We start from the raw sequence: 20,512 nt of genomic DNA on the forward strand, positions 1-20,512 counted from the left end.
AACCTTGCATATAGATCAAGCCACAAGGGATGAGCCAGAGTGGTGTAGTGGTAGTCGATGAGGTGGTGTACCACTATGTACTCGGGTAGGTTACAGTGGAGGAAGTTTAAATACTTTCTTACATATTCCAACTGTTCTATGGCTGATAGGTGGGTGTACTGTGGTGGGTCAGTATTAGTAGTGTAAGGTAGTTGCCATGGGCTCCAGTGCACGCAAGTTACTAGTTATCAGGCACACACACACACACACACACACACACACACCTCGCACGCAACTTTCTAGAAAAAAGCCAAGTGAATCTAATTTAGGGAGCTCTGCTACTTTTTCCTACTGTTCGGTTCTCTCCTCCTTACAGCCACTTTTCTGTTTAAAAGACATGACTGCTCACTGGACTTGTAGATGTGCTCAGCTTGAAAGAGTTGCATTTAAACTAGTTACCAGATTGTATCATCTTGTCCCATGATCAAATAGAGACTTGACATTAGACAATGAACATGTTACCAACAATCATCATTGCATAACTGTATATGTCAAAATTAGAAAATAAGAAAGTATTTATTTACTTAACAGATTTTAAATAGTTCATTCATAGTTTATGTAGAATAAGTTTATAAATTGATGTAGGTTGCTACCGACTATTTCACCAAAAAAACAAAGAGAGAAAAGAAAAAAGAAAATCATGACAGAGATGAGTTTACATTTTTGAGGGAATGTAGTCTATAGCAAATGGCACCATTTAATATGAGCTCTTCTTTGAACACAGGGGTCATTCCACAGTGGCAATTTAAGTAATTCGTGAGGTCCCCCACCCTCCCACCCCAGGGGCCCCAGTGCAACTGCACTGTCTGTATGTACACCCCTGCTGCTTATACACTTCACTACATCAGTGGTGGACCCTAACTGAGAATAAGAGCGAAATGCAACAAAAAACAACTCTATTTCCTGGATCTTTAATGCAATTAAAAACACACTTAAAAAGTGGTATTAAGGTGGTAACAAACTATTTAGCTGCAACCCTATAGACACATCTGGGCTGTTTTACAGAAAAACTTGCAGGTATCAAGTCGAAGCTGAACTAATATCACTGAAAATGATATGGTAGGTCAGTATTTTGTAGGATTTTACTCCAATATAACATGGTTTAAGCATACTTGGAGTTGTCCCTATTTAAATAAATAATTTATCAAACTACTCTGCCGCATGGGAGTTAAAACTTTCTAATAAGAAGGCGTATGATAGTGACAGTGTCGCAAAGTCCTCTGGGATACGCATTTTTTTGAAGTATTTTTAAGGGATATTATACATTAAATTGTTCCCGGAAAAGCCTGTTTCGTGTATTATTGCAATATTAACAGATACATTAGACATATCACTGGTTTGTAGTGTGATAATGTAAAATATAAGCGTAGACTACAGATTTTCCGGGTAAACTACCGATGTCACATTTGAAAGGGTCCGTGCTTGGCTGGACTCTGGGTTGAAGGAAGCTTGTCCGCCCGGCAGTCGGAGCGGAGGGGGACTCGGCTGAGGGAGCTTCAGGCGGAGAGTGAGCTGGCGACGGACACCGAAATATCTCCACGGCGGCTTTCCTAACATCTTAAATCACCGGAGCGATGAGCATACTTTCACTGTAGCGGTTTCGTGACATATCCAGGTGAGTTCAACTTGTGCACTGTGTTTTGTGGCTGTAGCTGTGTGGAAAATAGCCGAGGCGAGGAGGGCAAGCTGTGGCTCAATACAAAGGCTTTCTTTGCCGGAGAAAATGCCGGGGCTGCAGCAGCCGGGAGGCCCGCCTGTGTCTTTCAAGTCACCGACTAGCCACGGTTATGCCTCCGATGTTTCACACCATCTCGCCTATTTCTTCTACAAATGTAACCATGCTGTTTTATATATAAGTGTTACCTGGCTACAATTGCATTTAGCGCTGTTATCGACCGAATATCGAGGGCTTTGACAACCATGGCCGGTACCAAGAAACATGGTTGCTCTGCGGAGTCTCCTAACGCTGCACGCCGGGCATCGGTGCAGTCCGTGCCGCTAGAGGGTTACGGGGACAGCCGGGGTTTCTCTGTAGCAACCAGGAAAGCGTCCGGGAGGGACAAAACACGCAGCACCACGGTTGCTTATGTAATAAAGAAAATTCTACCAGCTAATGTTGGCATGTCTGGTGAAACTTTGCTCGTACACATGATATGTCAAACAAAGTTGGCATAAGACTACGTTATGCTGCGTTTTTAGCTCGGTTTTTGTATTTCTCGGTATTTTTTCGGCGGGGCGTCTTTGGTGAGCCACACTGGTTTCCTGTAGTTATTTTCCACTTTTCTACCAGGTTTAGCGGGTTACAGTCACCGAGGAGGATGATTAAGAGTTGGGCATATTGTCTCATGGTGTCACGCTGTAGTCGGGTTGCCCAGTCCCCCTGCAGGGTGCACACACACATCGGAAGGGTGGCTTTACAATTTGGGTAGGACGGCTAGCAAAGGCTGATGCATAGCGACTCCTCGGCTGGGTTAATGCCCAAAAGCATGCCTGCTCACGGTGGCACAGTACTGGTTGTTGCAGGGTTTAACTTTGGACTTTAGGTTACTCACAGGACAGTCTCATGGTCGTGCTAGGTTCAGGTGCCACATTACCATCCTATATCTACGGAGCCTGGCAGGTACCATTTCGATTCATGTGCAAGAATTGTGTTTGCATCATATAACCGAGCGTTACTTTGCGCTTGTATCAGTCCAACGTAAGGATAAACCCAGTGGTGGAAAGTAATAAGTTACAGTTAGTCAGGTGCCACAAAGAACTGCAGGTTAAGGGACTGTTCCTAATTTAAGAAGGGGGCGGTGGTGCGGTGGTGCGGGGGCTAGTGCTTAAAAATATTTTTTTTAAGCACTAGAAATGGACTTGTTTTTTTTTTATTTTGGCTTATGGGAGGGGCATACGACTTAAAATTGTTTTATTTTGTATTTGATTTAGCACAGATTTCTTAAAAAGTCATCCCTTCTCAACCTGAAGGCACGATTTCCTTAAACATGACCAAAGTTGCACTATTTGTTGTAGCCAGAAACGGCAAAAACTGAAATTATCTCTGGGTTTTCAAATTTCCAACAGTCCGTGGACACATCATGTGCCAGAATGCCTCAATCAGAAAAGGACAATTAAAAAAAAAACATGAAAAAATGTCATCAAAATAATTTTATTCTGCCAAAATGTGACCAAAAATAAATCATTTGCCCTAACTAAATCCAGCATGCATGACACTCTTGTCATGCATGCTGGATTTTGTCTTTAACTTTTATTTTTTATTTTTCATACACCAAAGGGTAAGTTTTAAGAATCTAATAACTAATTTGTGGTGGAGGGAGGGTCACGCATTTATCACCAAAAATATCTGTACATTCAGTGAGGGTCAAAATTTAAAAAAAGTAAAATTAAAAAAAGGAAAGGAGTCACATGCCATCCACCCCCTCATCTGATAAGTTAAGAACAGTCCCTAGGTTACTTGTATTTTATAGCATGTTACTAGTTACGTTTCAAATTAGTATTTAAAAATCTATGCGCATATGAAATTTGGGGTTTTCAAAATTTGAATGGCTCAAAAGTAGCTCATTAAACTTCTGTTTACACATTGCTGCATCAGTAATAATAATCTAATGTAATAAACAATTGTTAAATAATAATAATTGATATGGACAGGTGCCATTCTTCCTGCATAAGGAGCAATTTTACTTTAGATAATTTAAATACATTTTGCTGATAATACCTATGTGCTCTATCTTAAAAACTTGAATGAAGGACTTATACTTGTATTACGATACCTTTAAATTCTGAAATTGCCGCTTTACTTGCATGAAAAAGATGTGAATATTTTTCCACCAGTGATTGAACTCCAGCCGCCCAGCTTGCTCATGACGTGATAATGTTCCATATTTATTCTGCATTGCATTAAACAGTTGGACATGTGCACAGTCGAATCTGTCCATCAGTGAGACCTTAAAGAACATCTGATGTAGCATTAAAACAGAATGAGAGAAAGGGTGTTGAGGGGACAAGGACCAATTGGATAAACATGATGATTTAACACTGTTAATTTGAGGGAATTGATATAGTAATTAGAGGGCACATTTGTATCAAGGCACAGCTATTAGCATGTCACAACAACCTTTAACTTTAGGTCCTACTTCTACAATATCGTAACAGTAATAATTAGGAGGGCTAAATTAAGTAATTCAAGGGCATACTTTACTCATTTGTGCGCACAAGTGATCCAAAATGTTTCCCGTGATACCTGCCAGGCTCAGTAAATTCACATCAGCTGTTCTCAGATAAATACAGTGGGGCCACGGGACCCACAGAGGCCCTTTAGTGGGTTCCGTGGGGCTTCCAGAGTGGAAAAATGTACAAAAATATTTTGTTTGTACTCCATTCTGAGCATTTTTAAACTTGTTTCTCCCAATGCCACAATTAAATCATCAGCCCAATCACCAGAGGCAAATGTTGGCATTGTGCATTTCTTCAAACTACGAATACATTACATGTGTACATTTAATATGTGTCATCAGTGTTCCTAAAGTGACATAGTTCTGATTGCATATGAGCTGACTTTGTCATCAGGAGGTGGAGGGAATGGTAAATGGTTTGACACTTAGACGAGATAACTGCTAAGCTGTCCGTTGTCTTTTGGACATCGTGGCATTTCCAGCGGTGTTTTTGCCACCAAAAAGCAAGTATTTTAAACCAAAATATGATCTTATCCTAACCATAACCCAGCGGTTTCTGTACCTAAAAATTAACCACATGTAAACCACAATATTGTCAAAATGTTAAGTTTCAACATATCCAGTACATAATAATGTACAAATATTACATATCTGTGGTTTGCATAAACATTCAATACTTACCATTTATTCTGGTGATTGGGTTGCAATCATACGTGAGGATAAACAACAAACGGATCCAAGAATATACTGTCAGAATAGTGGCATTACATTTTAGGACGGAGTTTAATATTGTTACATTGTTTTATTTAGTATTAGTACTGCAATAAAATTCACATTACACTCCAGTCACAGCTTCAGGGCAGCCCTCAAGGCTGGATCACTTACTTGGCAAATTGGACAACTGCCCTGGCACTCCACCCCCTTGGGGGCCCTGACAGCCCCAGGTTCACAGTGTGGCAATTACTTTGTGGTCATTTGATTAATTGCACATTTGCTCGGTCATATGCACCATATTAGATGGTGAGGGCCTTTGGTTACTCTTGCTTTTTTACCTAATCTAAAGCTCTGTCTTTTAGATGGGTGTCAAAAACAACTTTTAATACTTAAACATTTCACAACAAATGGCCCACAACGTACTGCCGAGTGGTCACATGGAGTTCCTCCACAGGATGGCAGCATAACATTGAAGTTACCCATTTACTCATTATGCTGCATATTCAGGATTTGCAAGGATATATATATAGTGATTGACCAAAGTGTAGGCCAAAGTGTAGGCAGCTGACAAAATGACATGTTCAGTAGCAAGTGCTAATACAGAGGTACTTTTTATACATTAATATTTATTGTGAAACCTCATGTTTGCCTCTGTTTGACAGGGTGAGAGATCAGCAACAAGGGCAAATATAAAATGTATAGAAATAACAGAGACAAGAGTAGTAATATATTGTACCATTTTCTGTAGTACTGAGAGGCAATATTGTAGTTCACTGAAATAAATTTGTATCTGTGTATATGTTAGCTGAAAACTAACAAAATATTGCTATGTACAGACATGCTAAAATTGTGTTGAGGTAATTTAGAAACCGCTAATTTGAGAGAGTCTTCATATTTTTTAATGTTCAGCGTAGAAACTTCTGGGGATGTTTTGGTTCCCAGATTTAGCTGCAGAGTGTCAACAAGAAATGTTTTTGCACATTTTCAATCCGTCGTTAGTATAGTTATTTTTTTTTTAATATAAATTAATTATATTACAAATACAAATAAAATTTTCTGTAGCCTACTTGAATAATACAATCAGTTGCTTTTTCAGTCCACTACATACATTTTACTGCTGCAAAAAAGCAGTAAAAAGTAAAAAGCACTTAAGTGAGACGAACAGAATGAAAACTTTATCTTAATAGATAAAACAGATGTTGACAAGGTTTTCCTTTGGGGACATAATTTACAGTTGAAAAAAGGTAATAAATCGCAGCATGTCACAGTACATTTTAGCGCAATACTCAGCATATCACAGCATTTTTAAAATCACAGAAATATTGTATCACAACCCAAGTATCTTGATAATATCTTAACGTAGGTCCTCTGGTGATTGCCACCCCTAATAGCTAGCATGCGTTAGCTTGGAGGGCTAACTTGGGTTGTTTACTGTATTACATGAACTTTGCTGTCATCTTGAATGTTCCACTGAGCCTTGTTCAAACTCTCCATGGATGTAACAGTTGAATGTTCATATTGAACAACCAAATGTGATTTGACTGACATAATTCTGAGTCGGGTACAGACCTAGATAAAATGTACATTTTTGGGGGGATTTCTTTGGCAGATGGTTCAGTTTGCAATATTCAGTGATTTAATGGAAAATTCCACCAGGGGGGCTTTAATTATCAGTGTAGTCTGACTTGCTAGTTTGACCTGACTCTGTTTCTGTTTTCTTCTCAGATTGAACAATGTGATTGTGATCGGAGGCAGCTGCACTCCAATGCTCGAGGACCTCTCCTCACTTCACTAGAATGTACTTGATGAATGTGCCTCCTGTCGCAGTGACGCAATCGGAATGGAGAACATGTGGTCCACCTGGAGGCTATAGCCTTCCAATCTGCTTCAATGACTCTGACACTGAGTTGTCCACTAGAGGCGCACCTATCTCTGATAAGGTCCAGATGATCATAGAGAGCCTTAGGAGCTCCCAGTCCTCACTCGAGATGGGCGACGAGATCGAGGGAAATGTGCCACCAGGACAGGAAAGTCACCCCCAAGTCTGCAAGGTTGCAGTGGGCTCTTATGTGGGAGCCAAGTCCAAAACTAAAGGTCCCACTGAAAACCAACATGTAGATGTTTCCTCCCCAGTCAACCACGAGAGCACTGACTCTGACAGTGATGATTCTGTGGACAGAGGAATTGAGGAGGCAATCCTGGAATACCTGAAGGAAAAGGGTGATCACAAACGCAAGGGGGAACCATGCTTCACCTTTCTCCAATCATCCAAAATTCCCAGGAAAAGCCCACCTATTCCTGAGGTTTCCAAACAGAACTCTGACAGCAATACGTTTTTGATTGCCAGTAGCCAGTTTCCCAAGAGTATCAAAGTTGAGACTCCTACATCATCAGCTGTAATACCTATAAAAAAGTATATCAAAAACAAGGCTGCCCTAAATGACAACACAGTTAAGAAATTGGATTCAAATAAAAGTACAGCTACCAAAAGTTTAGTCTTGCCAAAAGAGCAGACAAAGAGCCCCTCTAAAATAATTAGCCCCTTCAACAAAGTAAAGTGCCCGGTCACCATTAAGGTGGAGGAAGACTCAAATGATTCCAGCAGTGATGACGGCATCGAGGAGGCCATTCAGAGATACCAGTTAGAGAAAAAGGAGCAGCAGAACAAAAGGGAAACTTTTAATCCACACGCATTCAAAGATGAGTCTGACTCTACAAGCGATGATGGGATTGAAGAAGCTATTCGCTGTTATCAGCTTGAGCAACTCAAAGAGAAAAGCACCCTGAAACCATTCATACACAAGCAAAAACCCTTAACTAAGTCATTAATTCATAATGTTGGAAGTACAAGCACGGAAAACATGAAGAAACACAAACTGAGAAAGAAAAAGACCAGAGCAGAGAGAGAAGTAAAATCTGTTCAACTTCCTCCTCCATCTGTTTTCACACCCAAGAACACACTTTCAGAGAGCTCAAAGGGTAAAGGAAATGGATTGCTTTTGTTCAAAGTAGAAAGTTTTAAGGATCAACCTACCCCTGCCCCTCCAAAGGTTAATACAACTGCAGAGCTCATGTGTGCTGAGGCAATACTGGACATCTCAAAAACTGTTATGCCTGGGGCCTTCCATCATGGTGTCAGTCTTAGCACTTGTGCTCTGACCGAACCTTCCCTGCTATCTTCACCTCCTGACAACTGCCCAGATGAAGAAAGTAATGGCAGTTCTATTGATAGTGAAGACGGAATAGAGCAAGAAATCAGGAAATTTCTTGAGCAGAAGGCCCAAATGCACAAACAGCCACTCACTGCCATGACTCAAGAGCCTCCAAGTGTAAATGAGCCAGAGAAAGTAAAAGCAAAACAAGTTGCAATCCAAAAGAAACCTCAACGATTGTCTTTGCTACAGCGAAGAAAACACCAAGAGGAAAATTGTAGCATCTCCAACACATCAGGGACAGATAACAGTGTTAAAGAAATGACCCCTAAACCTTCACTTGAGCATGGAAAAGAATCCAGCCCATTAGTGCTTTCACAAGGAAGTCCAGCACACCCAATAGCTGGATTACACAAGAGAGAGCAAAGTGGAGACAAAAGCAGCTCGCTTGACAGTGATGAGGACCTAGACACGGCTATAAAAGACCTGCTCAAGACAAAAAAGAAGTCGAAGAAGAAAACGAGAGATTTAAAGCGGAAATCAAGGATGTGCCTCAAGGATGAAGAACCACTGCTGGGGAATGCTTTAGAGACCAAAAAGTTGAAAGCTGATCCTATTTCAAAGCGCAGTTCTTTGAAAAAAGTAGAAAGGAGTAAGGATGACATGAAAGACAAGTGTGGATTGAGTAAAAAGAGCATTTTACAACTTAAACAAACTAATAAGAGTAAAGAGCATGAAGGTCAAACAGCAACTGAGCGTCAGGACCCCCCGTTGCCACACAATGCACAGACTGCTCTTGAGATAAAAGAAGATAGCAGTTCAGTAGACAGTGATGATAGCATAGAGCAAGAGATCAGAAAGTTTCTGGCTGAAAAGGCCAAAGCAGAGAAAAGTAAAGAAGGAGATGGATCGAGAAACGGTACCATCTTGGCTTGTACTCCACTGCAAGATGAAGACATTAAACAGGAAAATCAGCTGGCTGAAATTCCGAGAAAAAGTATCAGTCCTCTCCCTGGACAATCTCCCCTGAGGAGTCAGCCTCTTCCAGCGCCACAGAGTTTGCTGCCAGACATCTCCACGAGTGTACAGTCCCATCTGCCGTCAGTCCAGTCCTGCAGCCCTAGTCTTTTGGAGCCAGCAGACGGGGCGGGGGCTGCTAGAACTGAGCAAAGGAGGCCCAGCTCTGGGAGAGGTGACAGCCAGGACGCCACCCCACAGACGGAGAGAGTTCGGCCAGTTCTGAGTCCTAGCACTGCTCATTCTCGCTCAGAGTCAATCAAGTGGCGCCAGAGCTTTGGACTCCCTGTGACTGACACTAGGACTCTCAGTCGAACTCCATTCCATATCACCTCATCTAAAATCAGCGAGGCTGCATCAGCAGTTCCACCATATCAAAGCGGGAGCCCCAAATCACAGACTCCAGTCAATGTTTGGTCCTCTGCACGGACCAGCAGAGCACCTTTTCCCTGCTCTGCAGAGACAAATGTAAATACCACATTCAGATCCCCTGTTTTGAATTTTTTGTCTACTGCCAGGCATCCAAGGATGTCCTTTGCACGGAGCCTTGCGCCTGGCCACAGGTCACAGTGCCCCATAGAAGGAGAGACTGAGAGCATGGTACATATACCTAAGGACAAGAGTGTGTTTGTTGAACTGGAATCTAATAGGACCAACCATGTGCAGGTTCGAAGCAGGGAAAGGAACGAGGGACAGGAGAGAGTGGACTCGCTAAGTGATAAAAAAAGAGAAGGCGAGAGCATGAAGATAGATAATAAAGAAGTACATCCAGAAAGAACAGAGGAAGAATTTATAGACGAGGCAGATTGTGAGTCAGGCAACAGGAGAAATCCAGACAAGAAGCAGGGCTTTTCCACAGTGTAAGTATTTTCTTTGGCCTTTATGTCCCATAGCATCATAATCCAATTTTATATGAGTTCATTTCTTGATTGCGCCCTGCTAATGAATATAGTGTAGGTAATGATCAAGCTTATTCACTTATAGGCTCGAAGGGAACGCTTGTTAATAAGACAAAACAGGCATTTTTTTTTTTAAAAAATGTGTTTGTACATTTATACGGCTATGTAACACAGTGACACCATCATGACTTTTTTGTGATCTGAGGTTAATTCATATCATCAAACCCTTGAAAAGCAATACAGTGACATTTTGCTACAAGAGGCAGACAGCGTAAGTAATACCACCATCAAAATGCAGCATACTTTCTTGCAGAAAATGACATCATCCTAAATATGTTTCCCATTTTATGTAAAAAGAAAAACAAAAAAAGTGACCAAGAAAAATAACCTCTTAATATGATGAAATAAAGATTTAAGTTTAAGACCAAATGCGTAAGATTTGGATGTATCTTTTTAATGTACCAAATTAGCAGTGTTACTCAGAAAAATACATACTGTTGTTACATAATCTTACCCAATTTACTGTACATGTAGTATGTGGGTTTACTTTAAGAAGACATTTTATGTGCAAAAGTTAAAAAGTAATTATTGTTGATGTTGTAGGTTTTCAAGTTTCCGTCACTGCCTTCATTAGAAATATCTCCATAAAAGCAGGAAGACAACATATATTGTATGATTACATCCATTTCAAGCAGCAACCTCCAAGGTAACGAGTAAGCGCCAAAAACTGCAGTTCCTTGAATGGCCACTTGAGGTCGGCTCCAGAAGCAAGTCAATCCCCATAGATCTCCATATTAAAATGCCCAACTTTACAGCAGAAATAAACATGTTTAGCCAGGTACAAAAAAAGGTTTTGGTAGCTAAACATCCATGACAACTGTGCAGGGGGTGAATTTATATACACACCCCCCCTTCAGACTGGGAGTCCACAAACAAGTGGGTGACGTCATGATAGCTACATTTATTATACTTATACAGTCCATGATCAATTCATGTTCTAGTGTACAGTAAATCAAAATGTCAAATCTGTACTCAGCTTGCACCATTACTGGAATGGTTAGAGTGAAACAAAAAGAGACTTGTGCATGTGAAATGCTGTTAGACCTTTGTTGCTTTTTTGTCATACAGTAATTCAATCAATTGAGCAAGAAAATAATAAGTCAGTAATAAAAATAAGCATGCGTAGCAGCCCTAAACACTGTTATTGGAAAAAACTCATGAACTTGAGAAATATGTGCTAGTCAAATTTTCTGTAATATGCAATTACATTTATCAAAATCTATGCTAAGTCTCCTGGATGCTTATTTTTTTAAGCTGCTTTCGCATGATAACCACCTGTCTGCAAGAGCATACCCCTAAAAACAAAGCATTGTTAAATAAGCTGCCGTTAGCGTCAACTACTGCAATGACAGGCAGGTCTTTCAGTAGACACTGGCAGAAGAAGTGCAAGCTAGCTTGTAGCTGCACACTGTAGCAAGACAACGGAAATTTCTACAATTTCCCAGTCATCTTAAGTTTGATGGAAATGTTATACCAGGCCCAGTTTTAATTCTGGTTGTCAAGTTGCTTACGTTGTAACTCTGGGTATTCAGATACCAAAATTATCAGCTCCTCCATCTTGTCATCTTCCTGCTTCCGTGATGCCTGCTGTTTGATCGGCCATAACCAGGCGGCAACCACCAGAAGTTCAACATGGTGAGGTCAGCATGAATGCGCAAAATCTATGTGCGTTCACTTGTGTGGCAAATGCACCGCCATGTTCAAAACCCCTTCCCCTCTGCTGCCTTCCCCTCACTGAAATGACCACAGGCTGCAAGTCATAGCACAGTGGTGTGAAAGCCCCTTTAGATTTATAATGAAAAAGACCAGTCAGATGCCATCTAACCTAACATAATACAGTTCACCATGACTTTACCTGCCCAAATTCATGCCAACCATTTATCATGTTTATCTCTGCAGCTGGGGCTGCTTGTCTACAGACCACTCTCAGCTCTGTCCTCCATGTTGACCTTACCAATCAAGTCCAGCAACCAAGGGTCACTCTGTATCATCAGCGTCAACTTAAAAGCACTTCTCCTTATGTCACCCTTCACCTTATCCCTCCCTACCCGACCTCTTTATGTTATTACCCCCCTGCTGCTGAATCTGTAAATCTAGGTTGTTCTAATCACAATAATTCCAGAAAATGACTTCTCACCTAACCCGCAGATTGAGGATGACCTTTCTAACTTTTGCACATAAATAGAAAAGGCCAGGGTATATGTTGAAAACACATTAAACCATTGACCCTTAATAGGCACCATTTTAAGAGCAATTTTAGAACACCAGATGGTACTGGAACAATCTTGTCTCGACTACCATGGAGATATCATAACACATCTTCCCAACAACATTTGTTTTTCAGACGCAGTGGTTTCAGGTCACTGTACGGTTTAAACTCATAGATGGGAATTTAAAGCTTAGTTGTTGATGAAAGCCACTATAACTTGGACTTATTACCTCTATCACTAAATGGTTGTTCCAGATTCCACAGAAGCCACAAAGTTACTCCTCTCTGTCTTGCTAAACTTGATATTTAGTGTGTTCATTTGTTTGTCATGTTGAAGTTTCCTTGAATTTCCTATGTGAAAAAAAAGGCTATTTATTTTTGTTTATAAAAAGAAAACGTTACTGAACATGCTGTGCATCGCCAGGTTTTGTAAATATTTTGTAAGAAGTGTTTTCTTTTTTTCTTTTACTCTTTCAGAAAAAAACAAACAAAAAACCTTTGCCGTGTCTTTTAAGTGCATCTGTGTAATAAAGAGTGGAATCCGAGCAACAGTGGGTCGTTCTCATTAATAATGGAAAATACATCATAGTAACGCTTGCTTATGTTCACTGGCTTGAAGATGGACTTTGGGATGAATTATTAGCATTAAGTAATTGTTGGAAATTGGTCTGATGTGTGTCCTGCTGTGCCTTGCCCAGGTCTTTGTCCACTGCCATTGACCCTGGCTTCACCTTCAGACCTTGCATAGCTCTTACCACAGAGGAGAGAAGCAGCATGTTCAACAGGAGGTACCTGACTGAAAAATGCAAGGAGGTACAATTATGTAGAAACACGAGTGTTTGGTGCTTCATTATTTGTATCCCTTTATGATGAAACCAGATGTTCATTGACATGATAGCTAAACTCACCAGCCCCATCAATGTGGACAACTGGGGTTTTCATGCCTCCGCAGCAGCGATAGCCATACCAGGAGGCATTGTGTTTTCGGGTGGTCCGTTTGTTTCTCGTGAACTTGGTATCTCAAGAATTTCTTTAAATCGGGCAGAAACTACAACAATGAATTGATTAGATTTTGGTTGTCAAAGGTCAAGGTCACTGTGACCTCATCTGTCTCACTCTTGTGAACGTGATATCTTAAGAACACTTTAAGGAGGATTTCTTCAAATTTGGCACAAATGTTTAGGCCCTAACTCAAGATTTCATATGTTAATGATGAAAAAATGTCACATAAATGTTTAATTAGATATGATGAAGTGATGACAATTTATGTCCAAAGGGTCTTTAAAAAACTCTTTTTTGGCCATTATTCACTCAGGAACAGAAGGGGAGACATTTGGATTGTGAACTGGTGACGCTAATCTTGAGTACCCACATTGAAACTGTGGTGATTGTGTAGATCTTGTGTGCTGCCGAGTTGAAGATGTCCAAGTTTTAGAATTGGCACCTTCCTTGCAGCAACATCCATATCTGAAGCATTGTCTACTGTGACAGTTACATATGAGTCTGGACAGACTTGGATGTAAACTGTAATTGCAGCTTCACTGGTTTGCGGAGGTACACATCAGCAAGGTGGTAATACTAATTTTTTGCTGTTGTTGTTTTTACTTAAATTGTCTATATCCAGAGAGTGTGAGATCTGTATTACTTGATGCTTGCAGGAGGTCTCTTCTCACAGGAGAGCTCCTGTGCATAACAAGACTTTGAAACATGTCAAAAGGAAGCTTCAGTTTGTTCCAGTCAACAGGTATGTGGTTGGACCCAAATGGTTTTATCTCCAGTGAGCGATCACAGTCACATAAAACCTCAGTCATCTTGGATTCTCATCTTCTTTTCAGGAGCAATGAAGCACCCAGCCACCACAGCATAACAGAGCAGAAGACTGAATTCTGCATTTGAGCGATGCACATGGATGATGTGTGATTGAACAGTGTTTTGCACTTTATTGTTTATTTATGTAAGGGTTGCTGTCAGTGTTTATACTGTGGGCTAGTGGCACTTTTATTTTTATTTTATTTTGGTTTTTGGCCATAGTACATAGGAACAAGTTTAAGATCACGTTTGCCAGTTAAGGGTGTTTCTTCTTTAACAGTGTTAAAGAACACAGCCCCTAAACTTGCACCTGAGCATGGAAGAGAATCCAGCCCATTCACAAAGAAGTCCAGCACACCCAATTGCTGGATTACACAAGAAAGAGCAATAAAATAAAAGACCTGCTCAAGACAAAAAAGAAGTCGAAGAAGAAAACGAGAGATTGCCACTGCTCGGAAATACTATAGAGACCAAAACTTTCAAAGCTGATCCTGTTTCCAAGCGTAATTCTTTGAAAAAAGTAGAAAAGAGTAAGGATGACATGAAAGACAAGTGTGGATTGAGTAAAAAGAGCATTTTACAATTTAAACAAACTAATAAGAACAAAGAGCAATATATGTATGAATGTGAAACAGCAACTGAGGGTGAGGACACCCCTGTTGCCACACAATGCTCAGACTGCTCTTGAGATAAAGGAAGATGGCAGTTCACTAGACAGTGATGATAGCATAGATCAAGAGATCAGAAGGTTTCTGGCTGAAAAGGCCAAAGCAGAGAAAAGTAAAGACGGAGATGTATCAAGGAACAGTACCATGGCATGTACCCCACTTCAGGATGAAGACATTAAGGAAGGAAAATCACTCTCTGTCACTCTCAACCTCTCTGGACAATCTCCTGAGGAGTCAGCCTCGACTTATTTTTAAGTTAAGGGTTGCTTTTATTTTTTATAGTCAAGGCAATTGGCAATTTCATATTTTGGTCTTTGGCTCTTTTTTTGTTTTGTTTTTATCTTTTTCTTACAGGACAGTTTTTTTTTAAGTTGAGATGTTTTGCAGTGTTGCAGTGTTCTCCAAAATACATAACAGTACATGGAGGAAGGTTTAAGGTCACTTATTTGATTTACTAGTTAAGGGCATTTCTTATTTTTTGCAGTTTAGACTAAAACGTAAATCTGAGTATTTTGCCATTCTTTACTCATGTTTCTCTTGATTGTGTTTCATGCTGTTACTAAATAATTGTAATTACAAGTGTCATAGTTTGAGTGAGTTGCTGTTCTTTAAAATTGAATTTGAGTTGTCCTGAAGAAGATAGCTGCCATGAATTCTTATTCATACTGTTGTCTTTCTACGAAGTGCCATGTTTATTGAAAACAAAAAGGACTTATTGCTTTACATGAATGTTGTTCGTTTGTACCTTTTTGAGCAAAACAACACCAGAGCACTGATGTAATTTTTTTTTTTCAATAAAGTTGTGAGTAAAAACAACTGTGTGGCATCATGGGTATTGTAGTCTAATGCAGAAAGCTGTCACGACAGAACTTTACGACAGTCCGTGAACGGCAAACACGCAGTCGCAGTTTGACCTTCCAGCAAGCATGGCAGCCCGGGCTATCACCAAAGGTATGTGCACAAAATGTGTTTAACTGTCCGTCACAGTAAGTTGTCGTCTTGATATGTTTGGGTGTATGTTACAGGACCTTGAGATGTGTACCGCATTTTAGCATTGCTTTTTGTATGCTTGTCCTACCTGACAAATTAGCAACTTAGCTTACAGCTAGCGTCCGTAGCTAGCTGGGAAGCTAGCCGTAGCCGCTTGTTACATGTTCATGTCGGATGTCTTGACTGACATTTGTGTCTTGTATTTAGGGTTTTTGGGGCTGCGACACTCCCGGGCTGGGATAATCGGATACTCCTGTGGTGGACATCACTACGCCACTGCAGCCTCCATCCAATCACCCCAAGTCCTAAATGACGAAACTTTAGGTGAGCTGGAGCCTTTGGCACTCCTTTTCTCAATGTTTTTTTAATTGAAAATGGACAGAACAAGTATGGCAACATTCACTTTAATTAAGTACAGTAAAGTACAGAGAAATTGCCAAAACAAAACAATACAATAGGTAAGATTGATTACATAGGAAAGTGCTTCTAACTGTACGTTTCAGATGGAAGTGTACTGTAAGACAACAAAAAAGGGGAAAGTAAATAAAATGAAAAACATACAGGGGGAAATAAAAAAAAATATCTCAGTTATTTGATTAAGAAGGAAACGTTTTACAATATCATAACTGCTTATTCCTTTTAGCAGTTGTAAAGATTGTATGTACGGGTTAAATTCATAAAACAAAATGTCAGGATGCTGCTCTTATGTATAAAATATTTTTCCAGACACATGGTTGCATTACTACAGAGTTAATCATTTTAGTTTTTCAGGATCATACCAAATGTAATATTTTCTCTAGAGACAGAAGCTGGAAATGATGAGATATTTTAATTTATCCATTTGTGAATGTTAAGCCAAAGTGTATATACACATTACATGAGGAAAAATATATGGTCTGTGCTTTCAATATCTTTTTCACAAAACCAACATATATTATTATCAGTATTGAAATGCAGCCTAAGTTATTTCTTAAGCAGGATGAATTTTCATGATTTTGAAATGTGTTTTAGGATTTTGGGTGCAAGTTGTGTTAGATACATAGTTCTTAGGCCTTTCCCAAACCACCACCTACACCGGAGTGTCCAAAGTTTTCTGTGGGCCAGATAGATAATGTGAAAATGCCTGGGGGCCCGTTGCTTCTCACATCATACGGGTTATTTAAAAATAATTATAATAATAATAAACACATACAAATGAGACAGACAACACTGTTGTATCTTTAAGTGTAAAGGTATTCAATTTTACAGCCCTCCTGAAGGTGCGTCCCCTGGCATGTCAATAGTGAGTTTACAGCATCCTTTCGTCCTGATGACAGGACGCAGTTAGTTTCGACCCCTGCTTTTCAGTCTGTGCTAAATTGAAGTGACACAATGGAAAAACATCGGCCATTGCAAATGGTGAATGTCATCTTATTTATTGATAGGCTGATTCCAGTCAATAAGGGGAACATCAGCCGATACCAATACACGGTAGATAAATCGGTGCGTCCCGAGTTTGCAGTTTACAGGGACTGTTGCAAAACCAGGAAGTTTATTACCATCACAGTGAAAACCAAGGTGTTTACAAAAAAGAAAAGAAGTACTATCGACGAAGCTAAGGAGTAAGTTTTATTTCTGTTTATTTATTTGTATCAATACATTTATTTGTTTTAATGCCAAAACAGTAATACTCAGAACTTCAGGTAAACCGTAGCAGCATATACAGATCAAATAATGCAAATACATATGAAGAATTTAAAAAATGGGACAGAGTTTTATCTCTCTTCAGTTAGGAAAAGTTGCAACAGTTCCTTCCTCTTTCCAACGCAGAGAGGGAATCATTTTCTAAAGCTTGCTGCTGTATTTATACCACACACCCTAATGAAGGTTACACCATTCAGCTGTGAAGGTGGCTACAAACTGTGATGGAGTGGGGAGGGTTTGGTTTGGGAAAGGCCCCTAACATAACAAATATGAAAAAAGCAGCAGTGTGTATGAATGAAGTCAGTTTTGTTTTTCTCCGGACATTAATCGATATTATTTCTTCTTCATGCAGAAAAAATACTAAAAAAGCCACTTGAGCATCCAGACTTTTTCCGTGTGTCGGAGTTCTTCTCTTTGAAAGACCTGTTCAACGCCAGAGTGCATCTTGGTCATAAAAGCACTTGCAGGCACAGGTTGGTATGAATTCCCACAGCCCTTTAACTGTTGAGCTAAAGTTTTTGCTCTGATGCTTTGAGTCAACCCTGTTTTTGAGTGTGAGGAATAAGGCTGCAACTGATGCTTCATTTCTTTGTCAAGTAATCTGCTGACCATTGATCGATTACTGTTGTAGATCCTAAAATAGTGAAAATCAAGTTAGTTGACTATCACAATTTTTTTTAGAGTTTAATGTGTCATCCTCAAATCACCTGTTTGGTCCGACCAACAGTCCAAATAAAGCAAAGATGTTCAATAAATTATCAGAAAAGATTATGAAAGCAGCAAATCCTCAGTCGAGACAAGAACCAAAGTGTGGGGCATATTTGCATGAAAAATGTCTTCAGTCATTAATCAGTTATCATGATAGTTGCTGATTAATTTTCGGTGATACAACTATTAACTGTTAGACGACTAATTGATTCATTTTGAGTTTTGATAAGACTTTATGTAAGCTAACTGTAATTCTCTCTGTCTCAGGCTCATGGTGCCGTACCTCTACGGCTGCCGTTTGGATCAAGATATAATTGATCTCGACCAGACTATGGAGCTCCTTCAGCAAGCCCTGAACTTCACAGCCCACATAGCATATCGTGGCGGCATCATACTGTTTGTCAGCCGCCGACGCCAGTTCGGCCACCTGGTGGAGTCCACTGCTAAGTATTGCGAGGAGTACGCCCATACGCGGTACTGGCAGGGCGGCCTGCTTACCAACGCCCCCATCCAGTACGGCAAAGGAGTCCGCTTACCAGACCTCCTCATCTTCCTATCCACTCTTAACAATGTGTTCGAGACGCACGTTGGAATCAGAGACGCGGCAAAGATGAACATTCCCACAGTTGGTGTGGTGGACTCAAACTGCAACCCCAGCCTGGTGACGTACCCCGTGCCCGGGAACGACGACACTCCAGCTGCAGTGGAGTTGTACTGTCGCTTATTCAAGATGACCATCAAACGTGCCAAGGAGAAGAGGAAACAGATGGAGCTACTGCACGGCCTGTCGGCACCCTCCACCCCAAGCTTGTGACAGAATATATTCTCACATAAGAGACGCTAAGAAATGCATTCTAAAGTCAAAACCGTCTGCTGCTCCCCGTCACCGTTCATCTGCATTTTAGAGAGGAAAAATCTGATGCTAGTGCTCAGGGGTGGATCCACAATACTGTCTTGTGTTAAGACTGGAGCTGTGTGAATATTGCTCTTGAATGAATCTTGTTTCTGTGACATATGGTCTTCTGATTCTAATTTAAAGATACAGTATGTAAGATTTAGGGGGGCTGAAACTTCTCCCAGCTTCATTCTTTATTATATATATATATGTTCAGGAGGTTTTTACTGGGAGCTGAATTATCCACAGAGGTCTCTTTCTCTCCAGAACAAACAGACCAGGTGATTTAAAACAGTAAAAACACAGAATAGCCCGTGTTTAGTTTGTCCATTTTGGGCTGCTGCAGACACATGGCAGTGCATCATGGTGTTGATTATACTCTTAAGAGAAGACACTTCTTATTATATTCCATGTCTGCCAATATATCCCCCTAAACCCTACACACTGGACCTTGAACATTTTTCTTACAGTAGTTTGTTCAAATGTATCTGTTCTGCACCATTGATAAAACATTGACTTATGTTAACACAGACTGCCAGCACTCTGTCTCACTGTTGCATCCATATTTAACAGTCACAGGTTCCTGTGATAACGCTGCCGACCCCGTTTCAGTCTGAAATAGCCGGGGTACAGAGACTTTTTTGTGCACAACGCGTCAAGCCAAAACATTATAGGTCATTCTGCTTACCTTTAGTGATCCTTTTTGTGTGGGTCTGCCTTTCCCAGTCCCACAGCTACATCCCACTACTGCTCTAATGTGTCGCCATATTTGCTTTGGAAGAACTCCTAGTATGAGTTCCACTGTCTTGACCACCTTATACTCAGAGTTTTACTTTCAGTAACAGTTCCACCTCGTCTTCAGTCCAAGCAAAGAAATCTCTCTTACTTTTACTCTGCCTTACAACCTTGTAGTATTTTCTGCAACTAAGCAACCAACCACTGTATAGACAATCTGCCCTGTTTACACCAGCACACACATGCTCAGTGTGTGTGTGTGTTCATGTGAATCTAAAATTTTCCACAGTTTAATAGAACTACTAAAAAATACCTGTTATAAATTCCCGGAGCCCAAAATGACAGCACATCTTAAAATGCTTATTTTATCTTACCAACAGTTTAAAATCCAAAGGCATTCTGTTTACAACAATATAAACCCACCACAAGCAGGAATCCTTGCGTTTAGAAGGATGGACCCAGAGGTGAAGCATTTTTCTTGACAAATTATTTAAACAAAAACGGCCATAGTTGCAAATTGATGTCTTTCATCAACAGTTGCAACACCTGTACCTATTTTGCAGTCTATGGAAAAATAGTGTTACAATATGAAATTTATATCTGTATGCAAGAATAATAGCACTTGTGGTGAGAATTAGCCAGATGGTCTCTAAGATAAGATGTGCACTGCACTCCAGAACTTATAGAAAATACTGAAAAGCCATTTTTAGGAATATAATTCTGTTCATCCTGTAAATGTTTAATTCAGGCCACTGTTTA

At 40.2% G+C, this 20,512-nt stretch overlaps 2 protein-coding genes across 2 annotated transcripts; both read left to right on the forward strand.

Moving 5' to 3' along the window:
• The first annotated feature begins 1,252 nt into the window (after positions 1–1,252).
• On the forward strand, positions 1,253–15,559 carry ppp1r26 (protein phosphatase 1, regulatory subunit 26). The gene is made up of 5 exons (XM_049559969.1): positions 1,253–1,654; positions 6,654–9,957; positions 12,964–13,078; positions 13,924–14,009; positions 14,101–15,559. Exons 2-5 carry the CDS (start codon positions 6,725–6,727, stop codon positions 14,159–14,161), a joined length of 3,495 nt encoding a protein of 1,164 aa, XP_049415926.1. The 5' UTR covers positions 1,253–1,654; positions 6,654–6,724; the 3' UTR covers positions 14,162–15,559.
• A 52-nt stretch (positions 15,560–15,611) lies between these two features.
• mrps2 (mitochondrial ribosomal protein S2) lies at positions 15,612–19,134 on the forward strand. The gene is made up of 4 exons (XM_049560024.1): positions 15,612–15,693; positions 15,940–16,056; positions 17,768–17,888; positions 18,391–19,134. Exons 1-4 carry the CDS (start codon positions 15,669–15,671, stop codon positions 18,935–18,937), a joined length of 810 nt encoding a protein of 269 aa, XP_049415981.1. The 5' UTR covers positions 15,612–15,668; the 3' UTR covers positions 18,938–19,134.
• Positions 19,135–20,512: the final 1,378 nt, after the last annotated feature.

Source organism: Epinephelus fuscoguttatus, linkage group LG18 (genome assembly GCF_011397635.1).
Source record: "Epinephelus fuscoguttatus linkage group LG18, E.fuscoguttatus.final_Chr_v1".
Lineage (NCBI taxonomy): Eukaryota > Metazoa > Chordata > Actinopteri > Perciformes > Serranidae > Epinephelus > Epinephelus fuscoguttatus.

Bases quoted from the DNA above. Each gene is read 5' to 3' on its own strand.
- ppp1r26 (XM_049559969.1), top strand. From the start codon at position 6,725: ATGTACTTGATGAATGTGCCTCCTGTCGCAGTGACGCAATCGGAATGG. The intron at 9,958-12,963 runs GTAAGTATTTTC...TGCCTTGCCCAG, and splicing joins AAGCAGGGCTTTTCCACAGT to GTCTTTGTCCACTGCCATTG. The intron at 14,010-14,100 runs GTATGTGGTTGG...TCTTCTTTTCAG, and splicing joins CAGTTTGTTCCAGTCAACAG to GAGCAATGAAGCACCCAGCC.
- mrps2 (XM_049560024.1), top strand. From the start codon at position 15,669: ATGGCAGCCCGGGCTATCACCAAAG. The intron at 15,694-15,939 runs GTATGTGCACAA...TCTTGTATTTAG, and splicing joins AGCCCGGGCTATCACCAAAG to GGTTTTTGGGGCTGCGACAC. The intron at 16,057-17,767 runs GTGAGCTGGAGC...TTCTTCATGCAG, and splicing joins CCTAAATGACGAAACTTTAG to AAAAAATACTAAAAAAGCCA.